At 47.9% G+C, this 19,547-nt stretch overlaps 1 protein-coding gene across 1 annotated transcript in view; it reads right to left on the bottom strand.

The window, feature by feature from the left end:
- The window catches only part of ZZEF1 (zinc finger ZZ-type and EF-hand domain containing 1), a 1,733,356-nt gene that overhangs the window by 1,409,115 nt on the left and 304,694 nt on the right, over positions 1-19,547 (bottom strand). The window contains exons 12-13 of the mRNA XM_086954803.1: positions 14,072-14,183; positions 4,951-5,166 (exon numbers count right to left, since the gene is read on the bottom strand). Coding sequence (XP_086810929.1) covers positions 4,951-5,166; positions 14,072-14,183 — 328 coding nt within the window. The remainder of the gene's footprint in view (positions 1-4,950; positions 5,167-14,071; positions 14,184-19,547) is intronic.

Here is a 19,547-nt window from a genome sequence, read left to right as displayed (position 1 = left end):
CTTGCTGTACTCAGCAACTGGCCCCCACCAGTTCTGACCCCCACTCTGGCAGGAAGACTGGAAGGAAACCCTACGTCAGGAAGGGGGGTGTGCCAGCCTGTGCCAACTCCACCCCTCAGGTGGGAGATGCGAGGTGAAGCACGACCACGGGCTCCGGCCATCTTGAAGATGGGGAGGCCTGCCCAATCATAGCTAGGCTCCTGCCCCCCTCCCACAGGAGAGGAGCAGGCTAGGGGGTTTACCCACCCCGGGACAGGCACCCATTGGTTCCTGCCCTTACCCTACCTGTAACGCCCCTAAATTTAGTATTTAGGGGCACCCTGAACCTTCCTTCCGGAGATCCAGATTACAAAACAAAAAAGAAGAACAAAGAACAAGGAACAAGAAGACCTGCCGTGCAACTGCTAAAAAAAGGAAAACACCAACTGATTTGGACCCAGCCCTACAGGCCTGTCGACCCTCGAACCTGCTCCTGCAAAACCCAGGCATCTCCAGTGGTCAGCAACCTCAAAAACCCGACAGGACCTGACTGCCTTGTGACTATGACTACCTGGGTCTGTCACGAGCAGTGGTACTGCTCAAAGCAAGTAACAAGCCTTGGCATCAGCCCAGAACCGCAAACCCTGCCCACTCTGCACCCGCCAAGCCTGGCCTGTGCTGGAGTGAATCAAGACCCCAAGGACGTCCCCCCGGCGATTCTGACCTGGAATCCACACTGTGGAATGCTCTGCCAGCTGACCTCCGACATACCAAGGAGCTTCCTAGTTTTAAAAAACTCATTAAAACTTTCTTTTTCAAACAGCTGATTTAGTTCTTTTGTTCACCTCTGTCACGGTCTTCCGACGCGCCAGGACACTCTTGAGTAGCAGTGCGCGGTATAAATCTCTTTATAACATAACATGTAACATTACCCCGACGACGCCTGCAGCCTCAGGACAAAGGACCCCTCCAACCGCGACCTGCAGGGGTAAGATTTCCTGACCTCAAAAGACACCCCTGCACCCGGCGCCCCACGTCCCCTGTGCCCAACTCCTGGGTGCCTACCTATCCTCCAAGATCCCAACTTACCCCTCGGAGTGTTGGTCGCTTCAGAAGATCCTCCGTCCCCGAGCCTGCAGCCTTTGATCCCTTTTCAAGATCTCTGTTGAATAACATTGAGCGCCCGATGGCTCAAAAGCACCCTAACCCAGCCGCCCGAGTCCCTCTGGCAGTGCAACCTTTGTCCTATTGTACTTCCCCATTTGCCCTGAGCAAGTGACCCGGAGCCCAGCTCCCACAGCCGCGTGGCCTGCTAGCCAGCAGCCACCAACCGAAGGCCCCCTGCCTCTCATTGGATAACCTTGGGCCTAACTACTTCTGCACACGGCTGCCCATGTGCCGCTGAGGGTGTACCAACTGTGCCTATCCGACCCTAGAAGACCCCTGAGTCTATGCAGAACCTTAACTCCACCAGTCGAGAACTCACCTGAAAGGTGATAACTCACTTTCCTTCCATAGGCTAACATTGACTGTTTTTTTCAGAAATTTCTTCTAAGTGTGGAGTTTTAAAACTTTTAAATATTCATCTAAAATCAGCAGAATAACGAATTCTGAAATACTCACCTGTGATCAGGAGAGAAGCCAGTACTGTACCTTCTAGCCCAGTACTGACCCGCAAAAGTAATTTTAACTGTACTTACCAGTAACTTGAACTTTCTTCCATAGGAAACCATTGACTGTTTTTCTCTGGAATTTCTTCCAAGTGTCGATTTTTGCAAACTAGAAATATTCCTTAAAAATCGTACTAAATACTAAAACGTAATTACTCACCTGTCTTAGTTAGAGGTCCCAGTGCTGAACCAAAAGTAACGAGAACCTACTTTACCTGTGACTTGAATTTCCTTCCAGAGGATAACATTGCTAGTTTTTCACTGAAAAGTTTTTAAGTTTCAACTTTGAAAATACATTTATATTCTTTAAAAAGCACAACTGTACCCAATACGCTTTTACTTAACTGTTTACAGCTTAGGTCCCGTGACTGAATCGAGGATCCGGTCCTGTGGTTGGAAAAGTAATCCTTAAAGTAATCAACTGCATTTATGAAGAAAAGCCCATTGAGCTCAATGTTAAATTGCGTTTAGAATTGTGTTGCCTCTTGCAACCACTGTAGCGATTGAACTTACAAAGTCTATTGCCTTTCTGCAAAGTAATTACCTAAAGTCTCTCATATTGACAAAAGTATATTTTTATACATGTTGGTTCTAAAATAAAACAATTATATATTTTGATATAAAGACAATTTGCCTATAGTTCAGTTCTTGAGTGTGTGAAACCATTTGCTGACTGAGTGTGTACAAGTGCTTTACACTGTCCTCTGATACTGCCTTACTGCTCGACCAAGCTACCACTTTAGAGAGTATGGTTATATCTGACTTTAGCCTCTGTTATACCTCTGGAGACTAGGGACTCAATGCACACTGTACCTTACTTTGGTCCAGTATATATAGAGCCACTTTCTTACAGTGGCGCCACACCCGGTCCCTCTACCTCCCACGCGACCAGGACCTCGAACGGAGCAGAGCCGACTGCCAGGCCTCGAGAAGCTTTTGGGACCGCTCCCTCAAATACTTCGGATTCATGGTTCAGCAATCGGAGCACAACTTGGGATCGTGGTCGCGCTCCAGGCAAAACAGGCACACGGTGTGCGGATCCGTCACCGACATCAGTCGGCTACAGGTACCGCAAGCCTTGAAACCGGGCATCCCTTGTGCACCAGAAGTCAATATACTCCGCAAACGCACTGCTGACAAAAGTCGAGAAAAAGCCAGTCGAAAAGTGACTGGAGGAACCGCTCTCTCCGGATCTGAGCTGGCTGGCGTGATTAAAGAAAGAACTGACATCAGCGCAGGCGGGCGGCGTCTAAGTAGCTGCAGCAACAGCATCCTGGGGTCCACCACGCCAACAGCGAATGCGGAGCCGATCGACGCCACCTTTCAACGTGCAGGGGTACTGCTGACACAAAAATTCTGTGGGTCCAGTCTGATGCCTCGGGGTATTTTTAAGGTAAGGAATCTAGAACTAACTGTTTCTTTCAGATTGTGCTGTACGTATCTAAATGTTATGTTATGTTATGTTATGTTAGCTGTTTTTGTACCGCGCACAGCTGCCCCAGCAAAGGGGCGTCCTGGCGCCAAGAAAGGTATACACAACATCGCAAAAAGCCGCAGAATCAGAGACTTTTATTAAAAAGAAAGGTTTTAATGGCACGTCTGAACTGGAGTAAGTCTTCCAGAGCTCGAATTACAATAGGAAGAGAGTTCCACAATTTTGCGGCTACTACTCGGAAGGAGCGGCCGCCAATCCTACTCAGCAAGAAATGTGGAACAACAGACAGGTTCTGACCCATCGATCTCAGGGATCGAGAAGGGGCATAAGGGGTCAGTAGATTCATCAGTATAGGAGGGGCCGTGCCTTTTAAAATTTTAAAAGCCAGGCAAAGCACCTTGAACTCGATCCTCCGAGCAACAGGCAGCCAATGGAGCGCCTGCAGTGCTCTTGAGACTGAACATCGCCTAGGCAGTCCTAATACCGCTCTTGCTGCGGCGTTCTGCACTCGCTGCAGCCGCATGAGTTCCGCCTGGTTCGTACCTGCTAGCAGAGCACTGGCATAGTCTATCCTAGATAGTACTGAGGCCTGGACCACAAGCTGTCTAGTGGGGGCATCGAAGAATTTAAGCACAGGTCTGATGCCCCTGATAATGCCAAAACAGGAGGCAGCCACCCTCTTAGTATGGCAGGTGAAACTGAGGGTGGGGTCCAGCCAGACCCCGAGATTTTTTTATCTCCATTACAGGAGAAGGGATCATTCCTAACTCGGGAGGCCACCAGTTGTCATTCCACCATCCAGGTTGCTTTCCGACCACCATGACCTCTGTCTTCTTAGTGTTCAATTGGAGACAGTTCTGATTCATCCAATTGGCCATCCATTTTGATCTTCTACTGAGTTCTTTATATAATGTTTTCATTGTATTAAAAAATAGAGGTACAAATAATGCAGCCTCTGCATCCGCATTATTTGATCCTAATAAGAGAGATTAATTTCAATCAGTAAAATATTGGTAAACATAATCTAATATTCATATGTAAAGAAGAACTCATAAGGAATAATTGATGTTTGCAGGTTTGCAGTTAGCGATCAATTAACTCAGACAACCTACCTAGAAATAGAAAGACAAAAGAACTGCTTCCATCCCCTTTAAACAGACGTTATCACTGGAGTCAACTATGAAATAATAACTGCTTAGGCAGGTGTGTGGCACATACATAGGCAACTGAAAATTACCATTTCCACACAAGGCTCAACAACCTTAGTCAGTCCTCTGATGAGAAGTCATTCAAATTTTTGCACTTTTTTTGTCACACCACAATTCATGTGCTGAACATCCTTTTGCAGGACTAATCTAAACATACACTCAAGTAGTTTGATGAGCTAAATAAGTGTAACTGTTTTGAACAATTCTCAGGATATCAATTTTATACACCATGGCTTACAACTCTATGTTAATGGAGAGTGAATAGTGCAAATACTACTTACTAACCGGTTACAAACCTAAGCACAGAGAAAGTTTCCTACATTAGAAAACTCAAGAGTTCGCTTTATTCAGGACCTAAACAAAGATTTATCTCAAACCCGTTCTAAAACCTCCACACACCATTCTTTCAATGATTTTGTTCACACAGTATTCATTTGTTTTTAGTATGACATGAACTCTAGTATTAGCATAAAATATTTTAAAAAAGGCATGCCACATGTGAATGATAACTTCAGGCGACCTAGATGAAGCAATGGCACTGATCATGGAGCTACCCAACTACAAATACCATCTTCCGAACTTGTCATTAAGCAACAGAACATCTTTGTTTAAACTCATAATGGTAAATAACAAGTTGACATTTAGAAAGTGGAATTACCATATCTAGTGCTAGTTGCTGAATGAACTGGAGAGTTTTCAGGAGTAATGTCATTCCACAAAAAGTGTCATCTCTCATCTGGGCACACCTCAAACACTGCGTGATTGTGTTCTTCTCGCCAGAAACTGTTTGAAGATAGCCAGAGGCAGTCAGGCCTTGAACTCCAAGACGTTCAGCTGTATCTTCTCGTGTGCACAAAAACTTCACCATCAAATACTGTGAAGAAATTGGTTGTCAATTTAATGACTGACTTGTAAAACAATACATTAAATATGTAGGTTCCATTTTCTAAAATTCAATTCTTACAAGGCTAAACCTCAAAGTTCGGAAAGCTGATTAACTTGTTCCAAAATATATTGAGACTACGTGGAAAGCTAAATAAATGTGAAATTGATGTAGGGTCAAAACATCTGTAAAGAATATGAAGCTATAGAATTGCACAACTGAATTTAAAAAAGAAAAAAATAGACTAATCAAAAGGAAAGATACCAAAGTAAATACTTAATTAAAATGTACAACATTCTGTAACCAGTAAGTTTTAATCTAGATGCTTAATATCTGCGGACTATAGTAGTGTCCCAGGACAAAAAATAATGCATGTTGCTTACTGATACCCACATAAAATGCAGTGCTTTTGAAAGTAGGGCTTTATAATTTTTAACATTTATGAAGACATATAAAAATGATATTTTGTCACTAGTCAGAGATAAAAAATGGAATGAACTTCACGCTGGACAAAGAATCATTCCACAATGGACATTTACGTGCAAAATCATTTATTTGCTCAAAGTAGTATTCCAGTTGTGAAAAGTGTGCACAGATTTCAAGTATCATAGAAGGAAAGGCAGATTTACTGATATGAGAGACCTCCGTATTTCTTGGTGTAGCAGGGTGGAGGGTAACACGACCAACAGGGACTGGTGGACCCCTCATATTCACCCCCCTACTTCTCTTTCACCGCTTCAGGACACCTGGGATATGGAGTACGAAGCGTGGTGGAATCAGCAGGGCAGCAGAAAGGCGGACTGTTCCTTTAATGCGGAAGAAGAGGCCAGAGATGACACACCCCCCTATGACGCGTTGGTATGTGATGGAACCCACATAGAGAATGAGACCACGCCCCCCTATGACGCGTGCCCAGAAGACAAAAACCCGGAAGGATAAGGATCCGGGTGTCCCGACACCTGGAGGAAGAAGAGTGGAGAGCGAGCGAGGAACAAGGAGGAAGAACGGAGAGCGGAGAATTCGGACGAGCAGAGGAGTGAAGAGGCCGTGCCAGGAGGCCAACGTAGACACTCACCACCCAGCCATGCTCATGGAGGAGTGTGTCTCACACAGGTGCGTCAGCGTGCGTCGGGCTGGCTGGGGAGGCGTGGCAACGCCGTGTAGATAGTGTTCATATCATATCTTTTCCTATCGTTTCTTTCCTTGCCATCCCCCCTCCTTCCTTCACTGTATTCCATTCACCCGTCTACCACTCACGAGTACATCTGTATAGCACAGAACCGCACCGGTGTCCTCACGCCCTGGCCCCCCCCTCGGGTACTGAACCCTGGAAAAAACACTAAGAGCCTTTCTTTTCCTTCTTGCATGTGGCGCTGGGCACCCGACACGGAAGAGGACCCCGCAGACACCGGGCCAAGGGGAACCAGTTCAAGAAGACCTCGGACCCTGGCAGGCGGCCTGAATCCAGCGATACTTGCGCGAGAAAGACTCACTCAAAGAAAGAAAAAAACCTTTGTGCGAATAAAACCCCGTTTACCTCACGCAGTAGTCAGTGTCCCTCCTTCTGAACCGCCACAACTGGTGTCAGAAGTGGGATCTGAGCCCTCCATCCCGGTAATAGAGATGGACCAGCTGATTCAGCACATAATCAAGGCCCAGGAGAAGTTGGAATGGGCGGTCGAACGTCAGATGATGTCGGCCCAGGCGGATCGCGAGACATTCAAGGCAGCAATGACCGCCCAGATGGAGGGACTACAAAAGGCTATAAAAGAACCTGGCAGTACCCCCTTGACTGAAAGAAGAGCCCCGATACCGCATCCTTCGGGCGTATCCCTTCAAAAGTTACTTCCTGGAGATGATCCTGACGCCTTCCTCACCAATTTCGAGACGGCTGCCAGAGTCTGCGGCTGGGCAGAAGTAAATGGCCGTTCTTACTGGCTCCGCTATTGTCCGGCGAAGCCCAAGCCGCTTACCAGGTGGCAAATGCCACCGGGGTGACTCCATACCGCCAAATCAAGGCGGCAATACTGGACCAATTAGGAATGGACGCGGAAGCATACAGAATCCATTTCCGCAAGGAAAAGGGTGTAGTTGGTGAAAACCCTAAGACAAGTGGATCAAACCTGAAGATAAAACCAAAGAAGAGATAATGGACTGCATCTATTTGGAGCAGTTTATGGAGGCATTGCCCTACGGAGCCCAAAGGTGGCTAAGGCAACACGCAGGTTTAACATCCGAGCAAGCCATTGCAATGGCCTCCACCTATACGAGAGCCCAACCAAAAACATATCCATGGGAAAGCGAGAAGACGAGGACGCCGGCCACCACCAAACCCGAAAAGAAAGGGAAACCCAACGTAGAACTACCCCGACCAAGACCGCTCAGGATCGAATATCCGGTGACTAGGGGACCCCAGTGTTTTGACTGCGGAGAGTGGGGCCACATAGCCCGTATGTGCCCACGGAAAAAACCTACTGAAGAACCCATGGAAGTCGGTTATGCCCTTAGAGCCGTTATGTACACGGCCGAAATGGGACCCTCTTTTTACGTAAGGGTATGGGTGAACCAGAAGTGGGTGAGGGCATTGTTAGATTCAGGGTGCCGTCAGTCGGTTATCCAAAAGTCCCTTGTTTGGCCCCATCAGCTCATATCGGGTTCACAGGTATTCATACGGTGCGTCCACGGGGATGTAAAACCCTATACCATGGCCGAGGTAGTTATACAAACCGTGGGCAGACCCCCTTGTAAAACCAAGGTAGGAGCTGTAGACACACTCCCTAAGGAATTTATTTTGGGCATAGACAACCCCGACTTCTTAGACATGTTCAGAAAACACACACAGAAAGCAGAGAAAGCTAGCGATACCCTTATCACTGCTGAACCATGGGCCCTAGACCGAAACTTCCGGTTTGCCCAAGCAAACGACGCCACTCTCTACAACGCCTGGGAGGCGGCCCACGCAAACCAGGACTTACCAGACACCCCTTACCCTAGGTTCCGTATCGAAAATGGGTTGCTCTATAGGGAGGGTAAGGCAGGGGACCACAAGCAGCTGTTAGTACCTAAAGACTTCAGGGAACAGGTTCTCTATTACGCCCACACCCATCTGACCGCAGGGCACACTGGGGCAGAGAAAACCCTACAAAATATAACACAGTGGTTCTTCTGGCCCGGACTATACAAAGAGGCTACTACCTTTAGTAGGTGTGTCAACGGACAAATACCCAGAGACCTCAGGCTGTCCCCCTACAACCACTGCCCATAATAGGCCAACCTTTTGAGAGGGTGGGTATGGATATCATAGGGCATTTGCCGCGTTCATCAAAAGGGAACACCTATGCACTAGTGATCTTGGATTATGCCACTCGCTTCCCTGAAGCCTTTGCCCTTAAATCTCCCACTACCAAGAGTATAGCGGACAAGTTCTTGGAACTCTTCTCAAGAGTGGGGTTCCCCAAAGAGGTCATAACCGACCAAGGGACCCCCTTGGTCTCCAACTTAATGAAGGAGGTAACCAAGTCCCTGAATGTCCAACAAATACGCACCTCGGCCTATCATCCACAGACAGATGGCTTGGTGGAACGGTATAACCGTTCCCTCAAGACCACGCTGAGAAAAATGCTGGCCCTTGAGAAACCGGATTGGGACAGGCTTCTCCCATTGGCCCTGTACGTGCTCCGATCGCAAGTCCAGAGTACCACAGGCTACTCAGCGTTCGAACTACTCTATGGAAGGCAGCCAAGGTCATTGTTAGAGATAACCCGGGAGGCCTGGGAAAGGGAAAACAGGAAGAATCAAGGTCCCTTCTCGAGTATACTCAACTCCTACGAAGCAAGTTAGGAAAATTGAGGGACCTGGCATATTCCAACACAGAGCGAAACCAGTTGCGCCAAAAAGCCTCGTATGACAGAGAAAGAAAGTGAGTCCCAGGCTCTCCACACCACTGGAGTCAAGCTATCCAGGCTGATGAAGGCTGATAGCCAGAAACCGGTCCTTGGATTCTTGATTTCGGTCTGGGAAAGACATGGCTTGGTAGTTCGGACTGGACTGTTCCCATGTGGCACAGGGTCAGAGCTGATTTGCATATAGCCAGTGTCTAACCCAGGGTGGTGTGGAGTGCAAAACAACGATGGATTTAGGCCCAGATCCTTGTACTGGGGTGAATGTATGACATTGTTCTACATTCTGTCCATCAACTGTGTTTTTTGCAATTTTACCCCGAGTGTGCTGGGGATGCTCAGACGTGAGTCCCAGGCTCTCCACACCACTGGAGTCAAGCTATCCAGGCTGATGAAGGCTGATAGCCAGAAACCGGTCCTTGGATGCTTGATTCCGGTCTGGGAAAGACATGGCTTGGTAGTTCGGACTGGACTGTTCCCATGAGGCACAGGGTCAGAGCTTATTTGAATATAGCCAGTGTCTAACCCAGGGTGGTGTGGAGTGCAAAAAAACGATGGATTTAGGCCCAGATCCTTTACTGGGGTGAATGTATGACTTTGTTCTACATTCTGTCCATCAACTGTGTTTTTTGCAATTTTCACCCGAGTGTGCTGGGGATGCTCAGACGTGAGTCCCAGGCTCTCTACACCACTGGATTCCAGCTATCCAGGCTGATGAAGGCTGATAGCCAGAAACCGGTCCTTCAAGTTCAAAAATTTGTATAGCGCACTACTCACCCAGAGGGTCTCAAGGCACTTGAGGGAGGGGGGTGCTTTACTTATCGAATATCCAAGTTTTTAGTAGCTTTCTGAAGGAGAGGTGGTTCTGTGTAAGGCGGAGGTGTGTGGGGAGAGAATTCCAGGTTTTGGCCGCTAAGTAGGAGAAGGATCTTCCCCCCCCATGGTGGATCTATGGATGCGCGGAATTGCGGCGAGGGCTTCATTGGATGATCGTAGTTGGCGGGTGGGTGTGTAGAAGGACAGTCGCGTGTTGAGGCATTCGGGTCCTAGGTCGTAGAAGGCTTTGTTTGAGTGGGTGAGGAGACGGAACGTTATTCTCTTGTTGACGGGGAGCCAGTGGAGGTCTTTCAGGTGACCAGAAATGTGAGCTTGACGAGGGATGTCCAATATGAGTCTGGCTGAGGCGTTTTGGATGCGTTGGAGTTTTTTCTGTAGTTTGGCTGTGGTTCCGGCGTAAAGGGTGTTTCCGTAATCCAGACGGCTTGTGACCAGAGCGTGGGTTACCGTCTTTCTTGTTTCGGTGGGGGATCCAACGGAAGATTTTTTTGAGCATGCGTAGGATGTTGAAGCATGTTGATGAGACGGCGTTGACTTGTCTGGTGATCGAGAGGGAGGAGTCCAGGATGAAGCCCAGGTTACGTGCGTGATCCGTAGATATGGGTGCGGTTTCCAGGGTCGGTGGCCACCATGAGTCGTCCCAGGCAGAGGGGGATGACCCTAAGATGAGGACTTTCGTTTTGTCAGAGTTAAGTTTTAAACCCCTGTTCTTCATCCACTCGGCTACTTCTTTCATTCCTTCGTGTAGGTTGGTTTTGGCGGTGTTTGGGTCTTTAGTGAGGTAGAGGATCAGCTGGGTGTCGTCTGCGTAGGAGATGATGTTGAGGTTGTGTTAGCGCGCGATGGATGCGAGGGGACTCATATATATGTTGAAGAGGGTGGGAATAAGTAATGATCCTTGTGGTACCCCGCAGATGACTTCAGTGGCCTCTGATCTAAAAGGGGGGAGGCGGACTCTTTGGGTTCTTCCGGCGCGGAACGAGATGATCCAGTCCAATCCTTTTCCTTGTATTCCGACGTTGCTGAGGCATTGTATGAGGGTGCTGTGACAGACTGTGTCGAAGGCTGCGGAGAGGTCAAGTAGGATGAGGGCGGCTGTTTCTCCGTTGTCCAGTAGAGTTCGAATGTCGTCTGTTGCTGCGATGAGGGCAGTTTCGGTGCTGTGTTTGGCTCGGAAGCCGGACTGTGAGGGGTCGAGGGATTTGTTGGATTCAAGGAAGGCTGCGAGCTGACTATTGACTGCTTTCTCAATGACTTTGGCAGGGAATGGGAGGAGCGAGATGGGGCGGTAGTTCTTAAGTTCTGTGGGGTCTGCTGTGGTTTTCTTCAGAAGGGCGCTGAGTTCGGCATGTTTCCAACTTTCCGGGAAGGTGGCGGAGTTGAAGGAACAGTTGATGACATCGCGGAGGTGGGGTGCGATGATGGAGTCTGCTTTGTTGAAAATGTGGTGGGGACATGGGTCGGTTGGCGATCCTGAGTGGATGGAGTTCATCAGGCGGATGGTGTCTTCGGTGGTGATTGGGTTCCAGGCGCAAAGGTTGTTAGAGTGCGGTTTTGGTTCGGAGGTGGGTGGAGTGGACTGGCCTTCGGACTGGTTTTCAAAGCTGTTATGTATGTCGGCGATTTTGTTGTGGAAGAATGAGGATAGAGAGTCGCAGAGATCTTGGGAGGGAGTGATGTCGTTGGTGCCGGCGGTGGGGTTGGTATATTCTTTGACGATGTTGAATAGTTCCTTGCTGTTTTGGGCGTTGTTGTCAAGTCGATCCTTGAATGCTGATTTCTTGGTGGATCGGATCAGTTGGTGGTGTTTGCGGGTGGCGTTCTTGAAGGTGACCAGGTTGTCAGTGGTTGGGTTTTTTCTCCAGGCTTTCTCTAGGGTACGACAGAACTTCTTGGATTTCTTAAGGTCATCGTTGAACCAGGGTGCTTTTTTGCTACCTTGCTTGATTTGATGGTTTTTCAAGGGTGCTAGTTCGTCGGCGCTGTGGGTGATCCATTGTGTGAGGTTGGTGGCTGCTTGGTTTGGGTCCGTCCGATGATTTGGCAGGAGGGTTTTGGTGAAGCGATGTGAAGAGCTGGTCGGTGGTAATTTTGTTCCAATTTCTTCTGGGAATAGGTTGTGTGGGGTTGTGGGTCGTGGTCTTTTTGTAGTTGAAGTGAACGCAGCTGTGGTCCGTCCAATGGAGAGCTCTGGTGTGATCGAAGGAGATGTGCTTGCTGGAGGTGAAGATTGGGTCGAGCGTGTGCCCGGCAGAGTGGGTGGGGGTGTCAACAAGTTGTTTGAGTCCGAGATTGGCCAGGTTGTCCAGAAGAGTGGTGGTGGTGTTGTCGTTTTTCTTTTCCAGGTGGAAGTTGAGGTGTCCCAGTAGAATGTAGTCCTCGGAGGGGAGGGCGTGTGGGCTGCTGAAGTCAGTGATGTCTTCGCTGAATTGTGTGCGGGGTCCTGGTGGCCTGTAGATGAGGGTGCCTCTGAGTGTGGTCTTGGGGTCGGTGTGGATCTGGAAGTGAAGGTGTTCGGCGGTTGTGAGGTTGTCATCGGAACTGGTCGTGATGCGGATGGTGTTCTTATGGACGATGGCGATGCCTCCTCCTGTTTGGTTGGTGCGATCCTTTCGGATGATCTTGTAGGCATCCGGGATTGCTATGGCGGTGTCTGGCGCTGATGAGGCGTTCATCCAGGTTTCTGTAAGGAAGGCGATGTCCGGCGATGTAGTGTCGAGTAGGTTCCAGAGTTCAATGGAGTGTCTGTGGACCGAGCGGGTGTTGAGCAAGATGCACTTTAGGTTGTTCATGTCGGAGCTCTGTTTGGAGTTTGTGGATTTGGTGTGGGTCCTGATGCAGTCGAACTTGCAGGAGTGGCAGGTGAAGGGTCCATGGGTGTGTCCTGGGGCAGCTTGGTAGCATTGTGGTGTGCAGCCGGGGTTAAGGGCTAAGAGGGTAGCGGCGTCGTACGTTACGCGGGCGGAGTGGATTTTGCGGGGGCCAGGGGGTCTGGCCCTGGGCGCGGTCCAGGCGCGGACGGGCGTAGACGGGCTTACCTTTGGCGCACCTTCAGCGAGCATGGGGCGCGACCGCTGCGCGTGAACGCTGCGCGCAAAAGCGTCTGTCATAAGTGGTTAGTGGAGGGGGGTGGGGCGAGGGAGGAGCAGCTGGGAGGCGGGAGCGGGGTGGAGAGCCGGGCAGGGAGGCACAACAACAAACAACAAAATGGCAGCAAGCCAAAAGCGAAACAGGATTGGGGCACAATCTTAATTAACACGATGAAAATTGCAGAGGCACCGGCACAATCAGGCACAAATGAATTATTCAGGCAAAGGCAGCACAGCACAGCACAATTGAAAGATCGTGAAAGCGCACTTTCGCAATATAGCGCTACGATACAAATATAATAAGCAATCAGGCACTAATAATTGTGGGAGCAATGCGAGCTAGCAGAGAGCAATCTGGCAGTATAGCGCTACGATACCACAAGTGGCAAGCAGAGCAGGGAGCAGCGTGAGGAGCAACCGCTTCTGAAGGTATCAGGACGGTCACAGCGCTACTACGGGAGAGCAGAGCCTAAACTATCAGTGGGAGGGAGGAGCAGCTGGGAGGCAGGAGCGGGGTGGAGAGCCGTGCAGGGAGTCACAACAACAAACAACAAAATGGCAGCAAGCCAAAAGCGAAACAGGATTGGGGCACAATCTTAATTAACGCGATGAAAATGGCAGTGGCACCGGCACAATCAGGCACAAATGAATTATTCAGGCAAAGGCAGCACAGCACAGCACAATTGAAAGATCGTGAAAGCGCACTTTCGCAATATAGCGCTACGATACAAATATAATAAGCAATCAGGCACTAATAATTGTGGGAGCAATGCGAGCTAGCAGAGAGCAATCTGGCAGTATAGCGCTACGATACCACAAGTGGCAAGCAGAGCAGGGAGCAGCGTGAGGAGCAACCATTTCTGAAGGGATCAGGATTAATTGACTGGCACAGATTCACAGGTAAAATAACTTGGGAGCACACCAACATATAGGAAAGACAGATAAGTGATTTAACATTTCAAACAGCTTCAAAGAGTAGTAATATTATGTATGAAAATCCCAATTATGTTATTATAAATCCTCAAACACTCATCCATTATTGGAATTGTTAGCTACTAACTATTACTTTACCTTTGCAAACCTGCAGTGTTGCATTTTAAATTCTACTTCATCCCATTCATCCTCCAACTCAAACCATCCCACAGGTTCATCCTCTGTTAGATCTGCAGACTTTGTGCCTGTCCTGTAGATATATTAAAAAAAATACATCAGCTTAAAGAGTTTCATCGAAACATGGACACCCACCACATATTTCAGCATTTCATAGGACAAAAGGTTTAGCAAATTTCGATGGGACTCTCCCTTCCCCCCCCCCCCCCCCCCCCCCCCCCTCCCCAAGCATGGCATTTTGGGATGAGTCCCACACGCTTCCAAGTCTATGGTTTCTAAGCCAGAGGAACCTGCACTGTTACCATGTAATGTGGTCCAAATGGGAGAGGGAACTGGCCAGAAGATAATTAAGTCTGCCATGCTTGTGTAGCACTGACAAGACTCCCTCTGTGATCACGAGACTAGGACAGCACGACAATATTTGTTGCAGGGAGAGACATTAGATGTAAATGATTCAGGCATGCTATACAGGTTGTGCCATAGTCCATTCTTCAGTACACGCATGAACAAGTGTTTCTCATAAACATTATTACAAGGCTCAGGAGCTATCGGCAAGAGGAGTGAGGCAAGCCAAAACATAGGCATACTGTTGCTCAAACCCAAATCTAATACCTTAGGAGTAAAGCTTATTACAGAGTGCGTCTGAAGTGTTGAGGAAGTCAGTCTAAAAACGATAACCGGAGGTGGGGGTAACTAAAATGAAATCATGAAGTAAAAAATCTCAACATTTCAAATATGCATGGCAGAAGCAGTTTCATGTAAATTATGTTATCTGTAGAAAGAGACCAAGGCATTTCTCAATGTTTTTATTCGTGAGTTCTACTTCTCAGGAAATGGACGGCAGTCCTCTTTAAGCTCTCTCACTCGAGGACCAAGACAATACTCATAGCTCCGGGGTGGGCACATCAATGGTGGTTCACAGACCTCCTTGAACGGTCCATCTGTCCACATCTCATGCTGCCATGCAGGACAGATCTACTGACAAATTCAGATCCCCGGTGGATTAAACAGGGGTGGCCAGTCAATCTACATACATTTCACATTGCCTTCAAAAAGCTGTGCATGATGGGATACTGGTGGTTTATGGCTTCTTAAAGGCCCAGTCTCTATTTTAGAGCCATGTAATGGCAGCCTTTGAGGCTACTCTGTCCTGCTCTCATTCATCTCTATCATGAAAAAGGGTTTTGGGAAGGAGATTCATTCTGTGTGTGAAACATTTCAAATGCCTCAAATGTAATGTACTGGCACCTTTTTCACTTCATGATGAAGACTTTGGCCAGTGTATCACATGTACTTAGGCTGCATTATTTGTCTCTCTGTAGCTTAAGTGTCTTTACAGGCCTTACTGGAGAAAGGCGAAGAATATCCACTTAAGAAGATATATAAAAAAGAAGTGCCCTTGAGTCCACTCACGTGGGCGGAACAAATCAGTGCTTATTACTATACATGGAAATCCCATACGAGAGAAAGTTATATTACCAGTCATCACTCAAGTATGACCAAGCAATGGTTTTGGGGAGGTGACAATCAGGTCTGTAAACATAAATCTCCTATGTTTGTTCCTGAAGCATTAAGGATTAAGTTCTATAGCAAAGGAGTAACAATACAAAACACTCTGAAGGCATCCTAGGTGTGCCAAAATCTACACAATGTGTACATAAGGTAACCCACGGGAGCACTAGAGAGCCAGACTCCAAGATGGCTACTTTGTAGTGTGGCTCCGGCGGCGGGATGATTAATCCTTCTCGTCTCCGATCTCCCAGGAGTACATCAAATCTGAGCTCAGGGGGGCCACTCAAGGTAGCAGCGGTATCACATGTTATCGCTCTGGCTTCCTGCGGTCCCAAGAATGTGAATACACTGAAGAAGAATAGATCTGCGGGGCGAGGACGACTGCGAAAGAGGAGCGGAGCAGGGCTGATCTCGGTGCCCACCCAGACAGTGCAACATCTTCTGCGGGAGAGGACAAAACCCTGAGTTTTGACAAGCGGCTGCGTAGGCGTGGCGGCTCCCCCCCCCCCCCCCCGGTGGGGGGAGCCGCCACGCCTACGCAGCCGCTTGTCGAAACTCAGGTGTAACAGCGAGGGGCGTCTGAGGAAGGAGAAATAATCCGAAATGCATTATGCCCGGCTGTAAGGATATCAAATAAAGGACCCCACCTGTATTTCCCCGTCTGTGGCTCCTTCCTTTCAAGTGGTTGGAGGGCTGTTGCAGATATTTTCGTGTCAGCCAGAGACACGCCGAGGAGTCCCGCTTCATTAAGCGGCTGCCTGCTTCACTGGTGCTCTGTGTATGCAGGTTTCGTCGACGACAAGGAATTGGCTACAGGCAGCACACCTTCAGAGCGCTGGATTTGCGAGGGACACCGCGGAATAGCGGACCGTGACTACACAGTGATGTTGGTGCATTGTTGCCAACCCATGCCCCAGCGAACTCACGCCCGCAAGGTGGAAGCGTCATGCGGGGACTCGAGGGGTTCAGATGCCGGAGTATTCACCTCTACACCAGTGCCCAGCACAACCAACGCCCATGAACTTAGGGATTCAACCCTTTTTTCCCCCATCACACCACACCAGGTACACAGCATTCTGGGAGTTGGAGTTCCCTACAGACTCTAACATGCGGATGATCACATGAGTGGGGGCGGCGTTAACAGTGGACTGCATAAAGGTCGTCAATACTCTAACTGGGCGCTATGGACAAGAGGTGTAACAGCGAGGGGCGTCTGAGGAAGGAGAAATAATCCGAAATGCATTATGCCCGGCTGTAAGGATATCAAATAAAGGACCCCACCTGTATTTCCCCATCTGTGGCTCCTTCCTTTCAAGTGGTTGGAGGCCTGTTGCAGATATTTTCGTGTCAGCCAGAGACACGCCGAGGAGTCCCGCTTCATTAAGCGGCTGCCTGCTTCACTGGTGCTCTGTGTATGCAGGTTTCGTCGACGCCAAGGTATTGGCTACAGGCAGCACACCTTCAGAGCGCTGGATTTGCGAGGGACACCGCGGAATAGCGGACCGTGACTACACAGTGATGTTGGTGCATTGTTGCCAACCCATGCCCCAGCGAACTCACGCCCGCAAGGTGGAAGCGTCATGCGGGACTCGAGGAGTTCAGATGCCGGAGTATTCACCTCTACACCAGTGCCCAGCACAACCAACGCCCATGAACTTAGGGATTCAACCCTTTTTTCCCCGATCACGCCACACCAGGTACACCGCATTCTGGGAGTTGGAGTTCCCTACAGACTCTAACATGCGGATGATCAAATGAGTGGGGGCGGCGTTAACAGTGGACTGCATAAAGGTCGTCAATACTCTAACTGGGCGCTATGGACAAGAGGTGTAACACCGAGGGGCGTCTGAGGAAGGAGAAATAATCCGAAATGCATTATGCCCGGCTGTAAGGATATCAAATAAAGGACCCCACCTGTATTTCCCCGTCTGTGGCTCCTTCCTTTCAAGTGGTTGGAGGCCTGTTGCAGAGAGATATATATATATATATATATATATATACACACATCCGAACTTTCTTGCTGTCCCTGTGATGACACTTCTTTACAATCGACTTTGCACACCATTTTTTTCTGTACATTTTATACTGAACCCAGGAAAAAATGGCTTATTCCGTTCCTGAGGCGTATTGGTTATAGACGATGTCGCCCAGCTTTACAGATGTTGGAGGGAGAGCAGTTGGTATTTATAGTAGTTAGCTTTCTTAAATGTATTGTTCGCCATCGTAGGAACTTAGATTAATATTGCACGGAGATCAGTTCTGAAATTTATTAACATAAACATGTAATGTCTTTTTTTAACTTTAATGGATTTATTCTGTTGGTTGTGAATCGTCTTAACTAAAGATCAATTAGTTGTTATGCATACACCCTTTTCTGTTTCCTTGTAAAAAGACATGGTGGGGCATATCTTTTTTAACCTGTAAATATCATGTTTTTTTATTGTACTTAGGTACGGTATTTTTAATGTATGTTTTTATGTATGATCATTTTATCTCTCCCTCTCCCTCTCCCTCTCTTATGTGATATTGATATTGATATATATATATATATATATACATACATACATACATACATACATACAGTCTGGGGTTACTTCCCCTTTTCCACTACCACAGTTGTAAGCGCACAACCACAGGAGCGATAACAGCATGGGACAGTTCACCGGGCAAACAATATTTCCAAGGCCCCCAAATATGTTATGGATCCAAGAAAAGGAGGAGGCTGGTACGCCAGATATAGAGGTAATACCTTTGTTCCGACGAGAGACCGAAACTGTTGCAGCAGGTACAGTTGAGGGTGTTATCATGGAACCAACCTAACCAACACAGGAAATGGATTTGCAGGTAGAGATTACTCCATATACACAAGCTGTTTTGGGGGGGTAGGTGGAGTATGATTTGTGCACAATTTGACATCACCTAACACAATGTGCCTGGGTCTTAGACAAGGGTCGTTTCAAATTGGAATTTTACGGCACCCTAAGACAACATTGGGTTCGTAATCAACTATAATTTTTCCTTCAAGAGAAGCGATTCATAGACTCCGAGGTGCAAAAACTTTAAGAGCCTATAACACTATCTACACCACATACAGAAGGCTACTGCTGCACAGAATAAAGGAGGAGGTTACAGGTTGATACTAATTAAGTCCATTTTGACTCCAACAGTCTGACGATCCAAGTGGATTTGGTCCTGGCTCAATTGCAACTACCCAAACAAAAGATGGGGGCTATCAAAAAAGAATTCAAGGTAGCAATGAGAAGACGGTGTCGCTCAGAATCATAGGCCGCATCATTGGGCTTTTAGCATCGTCTATTTAGGCAATATTCCTGGGACCAGTGAATAACAGGGCCTTCAATGGTTGAAAATTCAACATGTTAGGAAAGTGCTGGCATACACAAAAAAGGTGACACTATCTGAAGAAGCCAGAGCGGAGTTAGTATCGTGGGCAGAACACATGGAGGTCTGGAACAACTGATCCATCTTCCGATTTCAGCCCAAGGCGTTATAGAATCAGACATATTGCAGATGCAGCTGGGAAGCAGGATAGGGCGCACATTAGGTCATTGGTCAAAAAAAAAAAAACAGCCGTGCACATGAACTGCTTGGAACTGCTAGCAGGTTTCTTTGTCAGAAGAAGGTTGTCCCTCCAAAGACCAATTGTTGAATTTTATTGAAGATGGGCAACATCTTCATGACACATGAATAAGGTGGAGGCATGAGGTTGAAGATGTTGGCAGAGATGGGAAAAGATTTTTGGCATTTTTGCATCCAACACCACTTATCGGTGATGGCAGAGTGTATTTTGTGGCAGAAGAATATTTTAGCAGACGTTCTACATCAGATATGCATCAGATATGGGGTGTATGCAAGACAGACCTTTTTGCATCACAACTGAATACACAACTGATTGAGTTTTCAGCTG

Source organism: Lissotriton vulgaris, chromosome 2_1 (assembly GCF_964263255.1).
Source record: "Lissotriton vulgaris chromosome 2_1, aLisVul1.2, whole genome shotgun sequence".
NCBI classification, from domain to species: Eukaryota; Metazoa; Chordata; class Amphibia; order Caudata; family Salamandridae; genus Lissotriton; species Lissotriton vulgaris.
Note: the sequence above shows the minus strand (reverse complement) of the source record. Positions and strands in the feature narration are given on the sequence as shown.